The sequence below is a fragment of the Centruroides sculpturatus genome, unplaced genomic scaffold (assembly GCF_000671375.1).
Source record: "Centruroides sculpturatus isolate CEXI.00-Female unplaced genomic scaffold, Cexi_2.0 scaffold469, whole genome shotgun sequence".
In the NCBI taxonomy this organism is placed as follows: domain Eukaryota; kingdom Metazoa; phylum Arthropoda; class Arachnida; order Scorpiones; family Buthidae; genus Centruroides; species Centruroides sculpturatus.
The window spans coordinates 189,890-208,467 of record NW_019384793.1 but is presented as its reverse complement, the minus strand read 5'-3'; the positions used below and the strand labels follow the sequence as shown (position 1 = coordinate 208,467).

At 29.3% G+C, this 18,578-nt stretch overlaps 1 protein-coding gene across 1 annotated transcript; it reads left to right on the top strand.

Annotated features, from left to right (window-relative positions):
* The first annotated feature begins 3,027 nt into the window (after nt 1-3,027).
* On the top strand, nt 3,028-18,449 carry LOC111629358 (zinc finger protein 91-like). The gene is made up of 9 exons (XM_023373250.1): nt 3,028-3,129; nt 3,353-3,634; nt 5,696-5,977; nt 6,333-6,545; nt 8,202-8,501; nt 12,588-12,869; nt 13,471-13,683; nt 15,510-15,952; nt 18,220-18,449. The coding sequence occupies exons 1-8, from the start codon at nt 3,115-3,117 to the stop codon at nt 15,816-15,818; spliced, it is 1,896 nt and encodes a 631-aa protein (XP_023229018.1). The 5' UTR covers nt 3,028-3,114; the 3' UTR covers nt 15,819-15,952; nt 18,220-18,449.
* The last annotated feature ends 129 nt before the right edge of the window (nt 18,450-18,578 follow it).

Here is an 18,578-nt window from a genome sequence, read left to right as displayed (position 1 = left end):
TGAAGAAACTTGTCTCAATAAATGCATACCGTAGTTACAAATAAATGTTTAATGTTTAGCATTCTCTGTGTAAGGTATAATACGTTAACCCATGTAAATTAAAGTGTACAAGATGAACTTTTCGAAAATATGAGAACAGATGATCGCTATTCAAAAATATATTTTTCAAGAGTTTGACGTATATTAAATGATGGGTATTTAAGGCCGAGGTTGTTATGTTGTTTGTATGTTAAAGATTTCCTTGCTTTCAGTATTTACTTTTTATACAACGATTTTTTTAAGATGATGCTGTTTTTCAATCTACAGGAATAGATATTTGCTGATCGATAAATATTAAGATTAAAGCAATTAATGCGTGATAGACAGTGCACATTCACATTCATTGTATACCACGCATTTCATAAAATCATTGTGTACGGTAGATTTTCACAGATTTTTCAATGTTTTTTGACTGGACAAAAAAACCTTCAACAATATATATTGACAATAGAAAAAGTTTTGTAGTAATTTATCATTCTTTTTCATCAGTTGACTTTGAACATGTTTCTAGACAAAGTAAAAAACAAAGTATTATTTGAAAGTTTATTATTAATTCAGTTGCTCCTTTGTAGAGAGAATTTCTGAATATCATGGATCAAGGTTTAAGAAAGAACCTTGAATTTTCTTGCCTAGTGTTTGCTTAGATTATGTAAACCGTCATATGTGGTTGTGAAGTCATTTTAAACAACAGACTTCTTATAGTCATGTCTACTGATCCAAATTTGACCCTAGTGACTCCTTAATACAAACGTAAATACAAAATTATCTAAAACGTAGATTACGTTACGTACAAGATGTTCGTGAAGCACTTAAAAAAGATTTAAAATAGAACGTTCGGAAATAAATCGGTGTTGCAAACGAAGAAATAATAGTAATAAAGTTAGTGTTAGTATTACAGCTAATGTCAAGTATTTCTTAGCAGTAGTGATATTGAAGTATTATAAGCTCAAATAATAGAATTATTGTCAGGTGCATGTAGCGTAAGTCGTGCTAGAATTAGTCTCCTTATTCCTTCTATAATTATATAAAGAAACAAACTAAATTTTAAAATATCATTTCATTAGGCTCAACCAATTTTCATTTTTTATTAAACATTTCGCCGACCCCCTGCCAATCTCCACGCACCCCAATTTAATTTTAGTTTATCCCGGACACCAGCGGTTTATCAGCGGTTGAAAATACTACAGTGCTCATTTTAGTTTATCAGCGGTTGAAAATACTACAGTGCCCATAACAACCACTTTGAAAAAACTAATTTAAAATACAAAAGGCTGTTATATACTATATTTATTTTTACAACAATGTTTGACAACTCAAATTAAATTATTCGCCCATAAAATTACACTAGCACAGACAAGATTAAATATTGCAAAACTAAAACAATGTAAAATCTTATATAACAATTAAAATCGCTTTGTAATCTCTTACATATTTAAAATAACAACAATAATTTTCGTACTAGACAGTAACTAAGTAACTAACCTGTACAAACAGACGAAAATTTAAAACATTTGCTCATACATTAAACTTCTTCTACACACTAGAGCAGTGTTTTTCAACCTTCTTGAATACGCGACCCCTTTACAAGTTAAAAAAATTCTGGCGACCCCCAGGGCCATATTAAAACTATATCAGTGATTTTAAAAACTATGTATTTAATTTTCTTTCTATTGAGACAAATTACTGTTGATTAGCGGCCAAATGGCCGAGCGGTCAAGGTTGCAGCCTACCCTCTGGGGAACCCGGGTTCGATTCCGAACGGGTCAAAAATTCTTAAAAAATTTTCGGGGGTTGGTCCGCTCGGATATGTCGGGCCCTGTCCCTCACCACCCAGCGGCTCCATTGTGGACCTGGCCGAACCCATAATGGGCTTGCAAAAAGAGGCCCTCTTAGTGCCCACAGGACAGAAAAAGTTTAAAAAAAAACAAAAACAAAAAATTATTGTTGATTAAAATGAAAATTTCATAAGAATCGACAATAACTAAACACAGATAAAGTATGAAACTTCCTTTAATTATAACATTGGGCACAGGGAGACGCTGACCTTTTTTTCTTAGGATCAGGATTTTCAGCTTCTACTTTTTATTTCTTTTTGCAAATCAGCTCAACACTTTTTCGGCAATGATTTTCTGGGGTGAGCACGGTCCACCCCAGAAAATCATAGCGGAAAAGGCTTCTCGCTGAAATTGTAGTTTTTTAATGTAGTGTAGGACCTACAAACACTTGTCCTTTTCTTTTACCCGCTACCCTCCCGTATAAGGCTTCGCGTACCCTCTGTGGGTCGCGACTAACAGGTCGAAAAACACTGCACTAGAGCAAGAACAAAACTTGATCAAAATTTTTGAGCAAGCTAAAAGTTATACTAAGAATAATAGTCATATCTCTAGCACTTCACAATAAGCACAAATGTCTTTTGGTGTGAATAAAAAATATGAACTATTATAAAGCCCATTATATCTACTCTAACACACTTACTTTATAAACATAAAATAGATGTAAGTGAAATAATACAAAGTTTACATGTAAATGTGTTATGAAGTACTTGATGGAAGGCAATCATCCTAGCAAGCTGTCACCTGAAAGTAAAGTCTTCTCCTCTTTTGGATCAATCAAAAACAGTCAAATGACGAATCTATTTCGGAAGTCATCATATTTGAAAAGGCCATCATCTATATTATTTTCTTAATGTTTTTAGTATTAAATCCTATATTTATTCTATATAAAATATGTTATTGCTATGTCTACAATGAACAAAATAGATTTACATTGATTCATATCAAAAACTTTGTTTCGGTTTTCGCCTATTCCTTTCGGACAGATTATCCATTAAAATCCAGTTATTACAAATATTGGCCTTTAAGTACCTTATCGTTTATAATAATAAGTTAATAATTTAATATGATAATAAAAAAAATAATTTCAGCCGAAAATTGTCTTTTTAAGCTAACAAATAAGCACAATACGTCAATGTGACAAAACAATTCCGAGATTTTACATTATTGTGGTGCATTCTTGCTTTTTCATGTTTTCAAAATTTCTAAAGAAAATTTAAAATTTAAATTACTTACTTTTTAAATGCAATCAGGAAAGGTAAGTAAAACGTCCAATCTGTTTTGTTACACTTTATTTTTATTTTATAACAGGCATTTGTGATTCGAAATTGTAAAAAATAACAAATTTGTAATTTTAATTTTTATGGAAAAAATACATATATTTTACAATCAAGTTTTAATATATAGAGAAAACATTTCTAAAAATATTAATGTGGAACCTAATAATTTGTAGTAATTTACACAACAAATAATTTTTAAAGGAAGAAAAAAAGAAACATGAATGCATTGAATGTAAACAAATATTTCAAAGTAAATGGCACTTAGATGTGCATATGAGAAGTCATACTGGTGAGAAACCGTTCCGATGCGATATTTGCGGTAGAAAATTTTCCCAGTATGGAAATTTAACAATTCACAAAAGAATACATTCGGAAGAACGACCTTTCAAATGCAACTGTGGATACGCTGCAAAAACGAAATTTAATCTGTTATCACATGTCAAACGATTACATCCACATGCAATCGCTTCAGATATTATTATTGTAAGAATTATGTTTATGTTTATTTTTGCATTTAAGTCCATATATATTTTATGAAATAAAATATAACAAATTTATTAACTTAAAGTATAAAATACATTCGGAAGAACGACCTTTCAAATGCAACTGTGGATATGCTACAAAAANTGCATACATGCATGGCTACTTTTTAGGCTACATATTATTTATAAATATATTAGTTGAATAAAAATGCACTTTAAAATGGTGTTTTGTCGCTTTTTATTAATTAGAGACCCAAATAAAACAAATATTTATTTTTAAAATAAATTTTCCTTTGTCTCTTTTATAATAAATGAATTTATCTATTTCTAAGTAAAAATTGAAAGTGTCTGTAGAAGTAATTTTTTAAAATATCCTTTTTCGTGATAAAGATTTAATACTTATTATTATAATCTAGACGTGTTAATCCTTAAATATACTTGTATATTGTGCCACAAGTATATATAATATATACTTGTGGCCCAAAACTCCTTGACTTCTTCCAATGCGGCCCAGAAAAAACAAAAAGGTTGGACACCCCTGGTTTAAACATTTAAAAATTATCCTAGTCAGCAATAAATAGTTGTTCGTTTATTACTATCATCCTGTGTAAAAATAAATAACTGATAAGGTACGATGACCAAATAGATAAGAAGTCAAACTACTACTTGAACCAAGTCCACGAAATTTCAAATACAAAGAATATTACCGCGGTGGTCTTCGTAACTTATGTAGAGAGCTATCCCTCACTACTCAGAAGCGTCATTGTAAGCCTTGTCGAACCCATAACGCGCTCGAACAAAAACCTTATTAAGCACGAACGCGTTAGGGGGTTAAATGGCCACAAGAACATCTGGTGGAGCATTTAGGTTCAAAGATGTCAGAAAGAAGGGCTATAGTGGAGTAAAATACGAGCGCGGACTTTAAAAGCTCCGTTATCACCTCCCCGATCTTTCTCGACCCGAATCGGTCTCGGGTTTCGCCTAGAAACAAAAGAATGACCAATCGGGGTAAGGAAGAGGGTGAACAGGACCAATCAAAAGAGTGATATTCGGAGAAAATCCTATAAAACCCCAAATCTCAAGGTCAGAATGGCCGATTCCTTTCCGAATAAGTGCTGAATAAGGACATCCATCCACCAGTCAGTCACACCTGCCCAAGCTTCTCCGCCTGATAAACATGTGAGTGGTAATCAGAATGTCAACCATCGCCCGTTCACCGGTAGCCTACCTCCGAATCTGTGGACTCTTCGCCGAGGAAGCCTCGGAGCCACCACCACCAGCAACACACCTCATCCGAAGTCCAACGTTCTTAGTTATAGTTCTTCTTTTATTATGTAAGTAAAACTAGATGTTAAAATAAACGGTTTCGTGTAAGACACTAGTCATCTTTGTCTCCTCTTTTAGATCAATCAAAATCAGTTAGGAATCAGTTTCAGAGCTTATCATATTTGAAAAAATCATCATCTATATTCATTTCCTATTGTTTTTAGTTTTAATTGCTATATTTATTGTCTATAAAATGTGTTTTGGTATATCTAGAATGAATTAATTGGATTTAGATTGATTCATATCAAAAAATTTGTCACGATTTTTGTTGATTTCGACTAAAACCGAGTTATTACTTTATTGGCGTTTAAGTAGCTTACCGTTTTTTTTAATAAAAAGAAATAATTTCAGTCGGAATTTTAGTCTTTTTAAGCTAACAAATAAGCACAATACGTCAAAGTGACAAAACAATTCCGAAATTTTACATTGTTGTAGTGCATTCTTGCTTTTCATCTTTTCAAAATTTATAAAGTGAATTTAAAATTTAAATTACCTTTTTTTTAATGAAATCACAAAAGGTAAGTAAAACGATCAATCTGTTTTGTTACGTGTTATTTTTAATAGGCGACACTTGTCATTCAAAATTGTAAAGAAAAAAATTTCGAAATTTTAATTTTTATCGAAAAAATACATATATTTTACTATTAAGTTTTGAATTAAAGAGAAAATATTTCTGAAAGTATTAATAGAGAACTTAATGATTTACAATAACTTCCATAACGAATATTTTTTAAAGGATGAGGAACAGAAACATGAATGCACGGAATGTAAACAAATATTTCCAAGGAAATCGCACTTAGATGTGCACCTGAGAAGCCATACTGGTGAGAAACCGTTTCCATGCGATATCTGCGGTAAAAAATTCTCTCAGTCTGGAAATTTAACAATTCACAAAAGGATACATTCGGAAGAACGACCTTTCAAATGCAACTGTGGATATGCTACAAAAAGAAAATTTGATCTGTTATTACATGTCAAACGATTACATCCACATGCAATCGCTTCTGATATTATTACTGTAAGAATTATGTTTATGTTTAGTTTTGCATTTAAGTATATATATATTTTATGAAATATAATATATTATAAGTTAATAAATTTGATTAAAAAAATATAACATTATGATAGACTATATAACTGGTTTAATTATTATAAATAAAATTGATAATTTACAGTAAAACATTAAAAAATATATAGTACTTGTTATATCTGTATCGTAAAAATCGTAAATTTTAGTTACAAGATAACTTTTTCAAAAATAAGAGTTTATAATGAATACAAAATAATACGAATTTACCAAATATATTAATATTTCATTTTTTTTAGTATGTAATAAATAGCAATTACTAATTAATAATTCATTTAATACTTAGATTCCCCAGAAAAACTCGAAAGAAGATCATAAATGTAATAAATGTGGTAAAAGTTTTCGATGGTTATCCACTTTTAGAACGCATCAAACATCTCATGGAAAAAACCGACCGTTTTCGTGTGATATTTGTAAGAAAACGTTCAAATATAAATTTGAGTTAAATAGACACGTGAAAATAGTACATTCAAAGAAAAAAATCGCATCATTTTCCAAAGTACGTATAAAATTTTTCTGAAATTCACTTTTTAAAAATTACTTGAATATTATAATGCAAAAAAAGTTATGCTACTTGTAAAAAAACTTTTTAAATTGCTTGTCAGATTCTTTTAGGTAACATTATTACGTGATATTTGTAAATAATTTAATTTTGTAACTTTCATTCATAAAATAACACTGCATTATTCATTTAAAGTAAAGTAGTAATATAAAACAAAAAGTAATTATTGTAAATTAGTTGTCTACTTTTAGTCATTCGATAACCAGCAGCCATCGGCGTAAATTTAGTTATTATTTGTAATATTTGTTTCGAAATATATTTTTTTCTACATAAGTTTCTTTACAAAAACGATTTCTGTTTAATTTGTGAAATTTTTAAGCTTTAGCACTTAATTTCCTATTGTTCTTTTGTTTGTTACTTGTTCTTTGCAATTAAGAACAAAATTGCTACAGAGAACTTATCATACAGGAACAATTTTTACGATAAAAAACGTACGTTACTTATTTTTTAATTATATAATTTAATGCATTACGGGAAATATTCCTGTTACCAGTCTTTATGTTACGGTGAAAACAAATAAGATATTACTGAAAATATTAATATTTATTTTTATTATATATACATACGTTTAAAACTCACAAAAAACCTTTAAATTGTCTGTAATGTAAGTAATAATAAGTAAAAACGTAAAGTAAAACTACAAAATCAAAAACGAATAAATAAATATAATAACCTCACTAAGCACAAATAATAATAACAAGGAAAAATAAAATAAGGAAATGCCAGGAAAAATTTTTTAAAAAATTATCATTAATCTTAAGATATTTTAAAAATATTTTAAGATATTTATTTTATATAAATTTTAAACCGCTAATAAGTTTAAACCATTTAGGTATTTTAGTATTTATTGAAATCTTGATTTTTTTTAAACCAAAATTTCAATAAATAGTAAAATATCTTGATTCGTGAAAAATAAGGAAAAATGATCGATACATAAATCATATATCACTATTTAATTTAATATTTTAGTAAAGTGTGAATAAACTATATGTTGAAATTTTGTGCCCCTTTATGGCTGGAGTGTTGGAAGATTGCCTAATTTGCATAAATGATAGCGCTAGCTATATCTAAATATATATACATGTTAAATAATATGTACAACTTCTTAAAATTTAGAAAAGTTTATTCCTAAAATCTGTATCATAACCAATGCCAAATTTATAACAAAAATAAATATCAGTAGTCAAATATTATCTGCGTGTTAAATACGGATAAGATTTGACTATGAATTAAGTTTTCATAAACATTGAAAGAATAAAATTTCATTATTATCGAGTTAATTGTCTACATCAATATTCGTATTTGTATTCGAAGAAAATCTACTTTTAAACAACAATTTAAATAAATTTACTCGTAATAATTACTTCTAAATATATGCTTCTTCACGCTAGTTTATTTAATGATGACATTCTGTTCTGCATAATAATGTTTTTCTGACAAAAAAATGTTATAAAAATTATGAAAATCTTAAATATTACAGAAGTTTAAATGTGATGTAAATTAAATTTTAATTGTTTCAATATACATGAAATTTTATATATTTGCATTTACTGAATTGAACTCCATCATTATATTTATGATATTTACTTTTAGAAAGACACAGAACATGGCCAAGAAGTGCAATCAGATTTTTTTCAGACACCATCAAAAAGTTCTGAAGCAACAGAATCAATTGAATCTGAGCAAGTGGCTTCAGAAAAGATTATTTTCACAGCAAGGGAAGCTGAAGAATTTCTTAAAGGTTTTAACATCGATTTAGAAATTATGAACTTAGAAACATCCTCACAACTGGAGTTATTCTCAGAGATTGGAAACGATGAAGATAAATTTGAATGTCAACTTTGTGGACAACAATTTTCTGACGAAATTTTTTTAAAGGAACACAATAAACAATTTCACCAATCTAATTAATTCTGGACAGTTAACTTTAAAACAATATAAGTTTAAAAAGTCCTCAAAAATTAATAACATTTTTCTACATTGATCTGCGACTAATGAAAATTAAAACAATATTAGTTTCAGCACAGTTAAATGAAAAAAAAACATTGTAAAATTTTCGAATAAATGAATTTATTGTAGTAATTATTTCATAAAATTACTGTACATTTGCAGAACGATACTTTTGGTACGAAAGAGAATCTAAAAAGTTATTATTTGAAGTTAATTAATAGCTTTAATTGAATAAATTTATGTTTACAGAATTAAATGTGTGTCGAAGATTTTTAACTTATTTTAACAGTAGGTAGAAGTTTATTTCTGAGTAAAGTGAAGAACGTGGACTCACAGTAGGTCATTAGATAACGCGAAAATAAAACGAGTCAAAATAAGAATAACTAAGCTAAAGTAAGAATAACTTGACTAAAATAAGTAACGAACATTATGCTTCTTGTTCTACTATTGTTAATTAATTATTGAGCACTATGATTAGTTGCTTATTTAAGACTTGACAATAGTAAAAATTGAGTAAGTACTCAATTTTTCTATTGAGTACTTACTCAATAGAAAAATTTTAAATGGCAAAAATTGAATTTCGGGTACCCAAACAATTCATGAAATTGTTGATAAAATAAAATATATAGATTTAAAAATTACGGATCATCTATTCGTAATTTAGTGCGTATAATGACTGAAGAAACTTGTCTCAATAAATGCATACCGTAGTTACAAATAAATGTTTAATGTTTAGCATTCTCTGTGTAAGGTATAATACGTTAACCCATGTAAATTAAAGTGTACAAGATGAACTTTTCGAAAATATGAGAACAGATGATCGCTATTCAAAAATATATTTTTCAAGAGTTTGACGTATATTAAATGATGGGTATTTAAGGCCGAGGTTGTTATGTTCTTTGTATGTTAAAGATTTCCTTGCTTTCAGTATTTACTTTTTATACAACGATTTTTTTAAGATGATGCTGTTTTTCAATCTACAGGAATAGATATTTGCTGATCGATAAATATTAAGATTAAAGCAATTAATGCGTGATAGACAGTGCACATTCACATTCATTGTATACCACGCATTTCATAAAATCATTGTGTACGGTAGATTTTCACAGATTTTTCAATGTTTTTTGACTGGACAAAAAAACCTTCAACAATATATATTGACAATAGAAAAAGTTTTGTAGTAATTTATCATTCTTTTTCATCAGTTGACTTTGAACATGTTTCTAGACAAAGTAAAAAACAAAGTATTATTTGAAAGTTTATTATTAATTCAGTTGCTCCTTTGTAGAGAGAATTTCTGAATATCATGGATCAAGGTTTAAGAAAGAACCTTGAATTTTCTTGCCTAGTGTTTGCTTAGATTATGTAAACCGTCATATGTGGTTGTGAAGTCATTTTAAACAACAGACTTCTTACAGTCATGTCTACTGATCCAAATTTGACCCTAGTGACTCCTTAATACAAACGTAAATACAAAATTATCTAAAACGTAGATTACGTTACGTACAAGATGTTCGTGAAGCACTTAAAAAAGATTTAAAATAGAACGTTCGGAAATAAATCGGTGTTGCAAACGAAGAAATAATAGTAATAAAGTTAGTGTTAGTATTACAGCTAATGTCAAGTATTTCTTAGCAGTAGTGATATTGAAGTATTATAAGCTCAAATAATAGAATTATTGTCAGGTGCATGTAGCGTAAGTCGTGCTAGAATTAGTCTCCTTATTCCTTCTATAATTATATAAAGAAACAAACTAAATTTTAAAATATCATTTCATTAGGCTCAACCAATTTTCATTTTTTATTAAACATTTCGCCGACCCCCTGCCAATCTCCACGCACCCCAATTTAATTTTAGTTTATCCCGGACACCAGCGGTTTATCAGGGGTTGAAAATACTACAGTGCTCATTTTAGTTTATCAGCGGTTGAAAATACTACAGTGCCCATAACAACCACTTTGAAAAAACTAATTTAAAATACAAAAGGCTGTTATATACTATATTTATTTTTACAACAATGTTTGACAACTCAAATTAAATTATTCGCCCATAAAATTACACTAGCACAGACAAGATTAAATATTGCAAAACTAAAACAATGTAAAATCTTATATAACAATTAAAATCGCTTTGTAATCTCTTACATATTTAAAATAACAACAATAATTTTCGTACTAGACAGTAACTAAGTAACTAACCTGTACAAACAGACGAAAATTTAAAACATTTGCTCATACATTAAACTTCTTCTACACACTAGAGCAGTGTTTTTCAACCTTCTTGAATACGCGACCCCTTTACAAGTTAAAAAAATTCTGGCGACCCCCAGGGCCATATTAAAACTATATCAGTGATTTTAAAAACTATGTATTTAATTTTCTTTCTATTGAGACAAATTACTGTTGATTAGCGGCCAAATGGCCGAGCGGTTAAGGTTGCAGCCTACCCTCTGGGGAACCCGGGTTCGATTCCGAACGGGTCAAAAATTCTTAAAAAATTTTCGGGGGTTGGTCCGCTCGGATATGTCGGGCCCTGTCCCTCACCACCCAGCGGCTCCATTGTGGACCTGGCCGAACCCATAATGGGCTTGCAAAAAGAGGCCCTCTTAGTGCCCACAGGACAGAAAAAGTTTAAAAAAAAACAAAAACAAAAAATTATTGTTGATTAAAATGAAAATTTCATAAGAATCGACAATAACTAAACACAGATAAAGTATGAAACTTCCTTTAATTATAACATTGGGCACAGGGAGACGCTGACCTTTTTTTCTTAGGATCAGGATTTTCAGCTTCTACTTTTTATTTCTTTTTGCAAATCAGCTCAACACTTTTTCGGCAATGATTTTCTGGGGTGAGCACGGTCCACCCCAGAAAATCATAGCGGAAAAGGCTTCTCGCTGAAATTGTAGTTTTTTAATGTAGTGTAGGACCTACAAACACTTGTCCTTTTCTTTTACCCGCTACCCTCCCGTATAAGGCTTCGCGTACCCTCTGTGGGTCGCGACTAACAGGTCGAAAAACACTGCACTAGAGCAAGAACAAAACTTGATCAAAATTTTTGAGCAAGCTAAAAGTTATACTAAGAATAATAGTCATATCTCTAGCACTTCACAATAAGCACAAATGTCTTTTGGTGTGAATAAAAAATATGAACTATTATAAAGCCCATTATATCTACTCTAACACACTTACTTTATAAACATAAAATAGATGTAAGTGAAATAATACAAAGTTTACATGTAAATGTGTTATGAAGTACTTGATGGAAGGCAATCATCCTAGCAAGCTGTCACCTGAAAGTAAAGTCTTCTCCTCTTTTGGATCAATCAAAAACAGTCAAATGACGAATCTATTTCGGAAGTCATCATATTTGAAAAGGCCATCATCTATATTATTTTCTTAATGTTTTTAGTATTAAATCCTATATTTATTCTATATAAAATATGTTATTGCTATGTCTACAATGAACAAAATAGATTTACATTGATTCATATCAAAAACTTTGTTTCGGTTTTCGCCTATTCCTTTCGGACAGATTATCCATTAAAATCCAGTTATTACAAATATTGGCCTTTAAGTACCTTATCGTTTATAATAATAAGTTAATAATTTAATATGATAATAAAAAAAATAATTTCAGCCGAAAATTGTCTTTTTAAGCTAACAAATAAGCACAATACGTCAATGTGACAAAACAATTCCGAGATTTTACATTATTGTGGTGCATTCTTGCTTTTTCATGTTTTCAAAATTTCTAAAGAAAATTTAAAATTTAAATTACTTACTTTTTAAATGCAATCAGGAAAGGTAAGTAAAACGTCCAATCTGTTTTGTTACACTTTATTTTTATTTTATAACAGGCATTTGTGATTCGAAATTGTAAAAAATAACAAATTTGTAATTTTAATTTTTATGGAAAAAATACATATATTTTACAATCAAGTTTTAATATATAGAGAAAACATTTCTAAAAATATTAATGTGGAACCTAATAATTTGTAGTAATTTACACAACAAATAATTTTTAAAGGAAGAAAAAAAGAAACATGAATGCATTGAATGTAAACAAATATTTCAAAGTAAATGGCACTTAGATGTGCATATGAGAAGTCATACTGGTGAGAAACCGTTCCGATGCGATATTTGCGGTAGAAAATTTTCCCAGTATGGAAATTTAACAATTCACAAAAGAATACATTCGGAAGAACGACCTTTCAAATGCAACTGTGGATACGCTGCAAAAACGAAATTTAATCTGTTATCACATGTCAAACGATTACATCCACATGCAATCGCTTCAGATATTATTATTGTAAGAATTATGTTTATGTTTATTTTTGCATTTAAGTCCATATATATTTTATGAAATATAATATATCAAATTTAACTTAAAGTATTAAATATAACTTTTAATTCTTTCGTTTGATGGTTCTTTTTTTTATAATTAATATTTTGAGACAAAGTTCGCTCAAACGGGACCACCATTTATTAGCTTATTTTGCCAGACAATACGATCCTGGCGACAGACCTACCTTTTTAGGTTACTAGCTACCAAAAATTGTATTGTGTTAAAGACAATTGTAATATCAGAAACACAAAGCTAATAAATGGTAAAATATTAGTTATAAAATATAACATCATGATGGACTATATAACTAGTTTAATTATTATAAATAAAATTGAAAATTTATAGTGAAACATTAATAAATATATTTTTTATTCCTCTATCCTAAAAATCGTAAATATTAGTTACGAGATAACTACTTCAACAATAAGCGTATATAATGAATACAAAATAAAACGAATTTACGAAATATATTAAATATTAACTTCAATTTTAAAATATTAATATTAGAATTTTTTAAGTATGTAATAAATAGCAAATATTAATTAATAATTCATTCGATACTTAGATTCCCCGGAAAAAATCGAAAGAAAATCACAAATGTGATAAATGCGGTAAAAGTTTTCCATCGTTATACACTTTAACAAAACATCTAATATCACATGGAAAAAACCGACCGTTTTTATGTGATATTTGTAAGAAAACGTACAAATATAAATCTGATTTAACAAGACACATGAAAATAATTCATTCACAGGAAGAAACCGCATCTTCTTCCAAAGTACGTAAAGAAATTTTCTTAAATTAACTTTTTAATGATTACTTAAATATTATAATGCAGAAAAAGTTATGCAGCTTGTAAAAAAATTTTTAAATTGCTTCTCAGATTTTTTTAGGTGATTATATTACGTTATTACTGTAAAGAATTTTATTCTGTAATCCTTCATTCATAAAATAACACTGCATTGTTCATTTAAAGTAAAGTAGTAATAAAAAACAAAAAGTAATTATTGTGAGTTAGTACTTTCAATCATTCGATAATCAGCAGCCATCAGCTTAAATTTACTTATTATAATTATTTGTAATAAGTTTAATCGTAATAATTGTTTCGAAATATATTTTTCTCCAAAACGTTTTTTACAAAAACAATTTCTGTTTAATTAGTGCAATTTTTTAAACTTTAGCATTTGATTACTTATTGTTGCTTTGTTTGTTATTTGTTATTTGCAATTAAGAACAAAATTGCTACAGAAACCTTATCATACAGAAACAATTTGTACGATGAAAAAGTACATTTTATTTTTTATTCATTATATAATTAAATGCATTGCGGGTCATATGCCGCTTACCTGTCTTCATTTTGATGAAAACATATAAGAAATTACAGAACAAAAATCTATATTATAATCAATGACAAATTTCGAACAGCAGTAAATATCAGTAGTCAAATATTATCTGCGTGTTAAATACGAATAAGATTTGATTATAAATTAAGTTTTCATGAACATTGAAAATGTGAATACGGGGGCGTAAGGCTCCCGTTCACTTGTCAGGATGATACGTCAGGCGAGTGAAGGGAGAGCTGCTTGGGGTCGACGATAAGGTGAAGGGCGAGATCGAGTAATGGAGTCTACCATATTTATAACAAGTAAAAATAACAAATTATTGGAAATAACCAAAATGACAAAAGACTACACAAAGCTCGTTTCTATACCGTCCTAGAGAGAGTTTCACAGTGCTTTCATACCTCTATAGAAAGTTCCTTGAGGATTCTGAACGTGGATGCCTTTAAATATCGATCCAAGGGAATTGATAGTTATAATCCACAAATCCGGCACAAATTACATATAATCGTGACTTAAGCGCTGATTTAATTCGAGGTTCATCGGAGATCGGAATTCGGCGGGTTCGGAAAATCGGCACGATGTCGTTAATCCTGCGTTCGTTCGTAGACTCCCCTGAGAGGGGTTAAGAACGATCTTTTATAGGTTTTTGTGGGGAATTTCCATCACGTGATCGGATATTCATGAGTTAAAGGTTATAGGTGTTCCTGGGATCTACAACAAATGACGACATTTAAATGCTAACTGTAAACCTTCTTGCAAGACGATATGCCAGTTCTGCAAAGAACAATGGATGTTGCTAGTTAAGACCCGAAAGTTTACACAACCCCAGCTAAGATCGTTTTTTCTTCTAAGGCGTTACATAAACGAAAGTTTAATTAAAATTTTAGTTAATAAATGGCGACATTTTCGTTAATAAAATTCCGGATCTCTCAAAAAGATAAAATTTTATTGTAGAGTAAATTGTCTTGTCGTATTTGTATTCGAAGGAAATCTACTTTTAAACAATTTAAATAAATTTACTCGTAATAATTATTTCGAAATTTATGCTTTTTATGTTTTTTATGTTTTTTAATAATGACAATCTCTTCTGAATAAGAATTTCTTTCTCAAAAAAAAAAATGTTAAATAATCAGAAAAATTTTTAAATATTAAAGAAGTTTAAATGTAATGTAAATTAAGTTTTAATTATATCAATTTACATGATATTTTATATTGCATTTACTGAATAGCACTCCTTCTTTATATTTATATTTACTTTTAGAAAAGCACGGAACATGGCCAAGAAATGCAATCAGATTTTTTTCAGACACCATCAACAAGTTCTGCAGCAAGAGGATTAATTGAACCTGAACAATTGGCTTCAGAAGAGAGTATTTTCACATCAGGAGAAGCTGAAGAATTTCTTAAAGATTTTAACATCAATTTAGAAATTATGAAGTTAGAAACATCCTCACAACCGGAATTATTCTCAGATATAGAAACAGATGAAGATAAATTCGAATGTCAACTTTGTGAACAACAATTTTCTGACGAAATTTCTTTAAAGAAACACGAGAAACAAGTCCACTAATCTATTTAATTCTGGACATTTAACTTTGAAACAATATAAGTTCAAACAGTCGTCAAAAATTATTAACATTTTTCTATATTGGTCTGCGACAGATGAAAATTAAACATACGTAAAACAATATTAGTTACAGCACAGTTAAGTGAAAAAATGTTGAAAATTTTCCATATTAATTTATTTATTATAGTAATTATTTCATAAAATACTGTACATTTGCAAAAGGATACTTTTGGTACGAAACAGAATTTTAAAAGTTATTATTTGAAATTAATTAATATCTGTAATTGAAAAAATTTACGTTAACAGAATTGAATGTGTCGCAGATTTCTAACTTATTTTAACAGTAGGTAGAAGTTTATTTCTGTGTAAAGTGAAGAATGTGGACTCACATTAGGTCATTAGATAACGTGCGAATGAAACGAGTCAAAATAAAAATAACTAAAGTAAAGTAAGAATAATAACTAAAATAAGTAACGAATGTTATACTTCTTGTTTCACTGTTGTTAATTACTTATTGAGAACTATGTTTAATTTCTTATTGAGACTTGACATGGTATTAAGAACTTACTCAAAAGTGAAATTTTAGATGTGAAAAATTGAAAACTTTTACACTTCGGGAGACCAGACGATTGAATGAATGGATGCTAATACAAGATACTGTATATTTTACTATTATATTTACACTAAATAATACGTTCCAAAAAAACGACTACTTAAATACAACTACAAAGACTAGCTTCATCTATAATAATTGAATTTGTAGTTGCATTTAAATGCAACTGTGGGGGCCGAGGGGGAAAAATAAAAAATTTCAATGAACGATAATATGTGATATTTATCGTCATTGTCTCCCTTGCCGTTTGGATTACCGAGCGGTAACAATCAACGACAAGTGGAAGCAGTTGAGTCAGAGATAGATGTTTCGTTTACAAACAACACAACCGTTTATTAAACACGAAAGAAGCTTACAAGCTTTTCGTGATCTTGGAAGTTCTACGTCGGCTGCGGCCACTGGGTCTTCCTCTCGAATTCCAAGATAGTCTCATTTTGAAGCAGTGTCTCTTGTTCGCAAATGAACAATTCCATCACGTCTCCATGAATCCAGGACGATGCAGTCGACTTCCGTTGACGGAAAGATGCCGATCCGAGGTCGGGAGATGGAGACGAAGATGAGTGCGAGACACACACACAACAGTAGATCCGTCACCCGGAACTTTCGGAAGAAGAAGCCGTCGCGTCCTTGAATTTTTGGGGTTTTATCCGTTTTCTCTCAGATTCCCCTTCCCGATTGGTCTCTCCTCGTCACCTGATGACAATTCGAAACCTTTCGGGGCGCGGGAGAGGTAAAAATGGAAGTTTAATTCGATCTCCAACCGGATATGGTCGACGGACTTACATTCTTCTACTGTTTAAAAGTTAGCGTCGCGTTTTCATAAAATAAAAGTATATTTCTAACTACTATATTTTTTTCTCTAAAACAATTATTTTAACGCGAATTTTAGTGAGGGTTCGGACCTGTTTAGAGCCTCACATAACTACAAATATAATTATTATAGATGAAACTGGTAATTTACAGTGAAAAATATACTTATTATTTCTTGTTCGTAAAAAGCGTAAATACTAATTATCAAATAACTTCTCTTTCACTCTGAGTCAAATATGTATACAATATAAAATTAATTTACAAGATTTACCTCTTTTCTAATATTAATATTTAATATAATATTAAATATTAATATTAGATTCCACCAAGAAAATCGATGAAATAAGATCATAAATTTGATTAATGCAATAAAAGTTTTCGATGTTTATCAGCTTTAACAAAGCACCTGGCATCTCAGAAAAGAACAACCATTTTCATATGTTATTTGTTGTTGTAAACATAATGATTAAATACATATATATAAAGTATGTACTGCACATACATATATAGTATATGTAATACATTTGAAGCTTTGTTAAAAACGTTAAATACTGTTTTAATTTCTGATTGTACGTGTAAGGTGTTATACATCATTTTAATTTTTTAAACTATACATGTGATATTTCATTGTAATAAAAATCTATACAAGATAATTATTGTTTTAAAAAAACCGCAAAAAAACATCGAGTGGGCAGCTGGTTGAACATCGCTGATCTATAAAACAAATGTTGGCTATTTAAACTGTAAATATTTCGAAATTATAAATTCCATCACCACTACATGGACTGTGCACCACTTAAGAGTAACATGATATTATTTACTTATATATTCCAATATTCATTATAAATCTACCAACTATTAATCCGTTATTACATGAAATGGTTAACTTTCTTTATTATTATGCTTTTGATAAAATGTATAAACTAATATAAAACGAAATAAATGGAATTGTATTAATAATGGTATTTCTATTTTTTTTAGCAATATACTGAATATGCATCGAAGAACATTAGTTCTTCGGAAGAAGTAAAGCTGAAGTCAAATTGACAGACTTCCAGTCAAACCTTCGCTCATCAAACAACAACAAATCAAGATGTATTAAGCGCTGCCGAAATTTCTGTCCAAATGAGAAGGAGACTAGAGACAGAGGAAGAAAATACTTCGGATTCGGATAAACCATCAACGTCAAGACAATTCAAGAACATTGAATAACGAAGTTTACATTATTTAATTTTAAAAAAAAAATTTTCTTCACCTCATTCAAATTGAAAAATTTGTTTCTTCAGAAGCATACAAAATAATCTATTAAAAAATTAAGATTTAAGAGAAATTTTGAATTT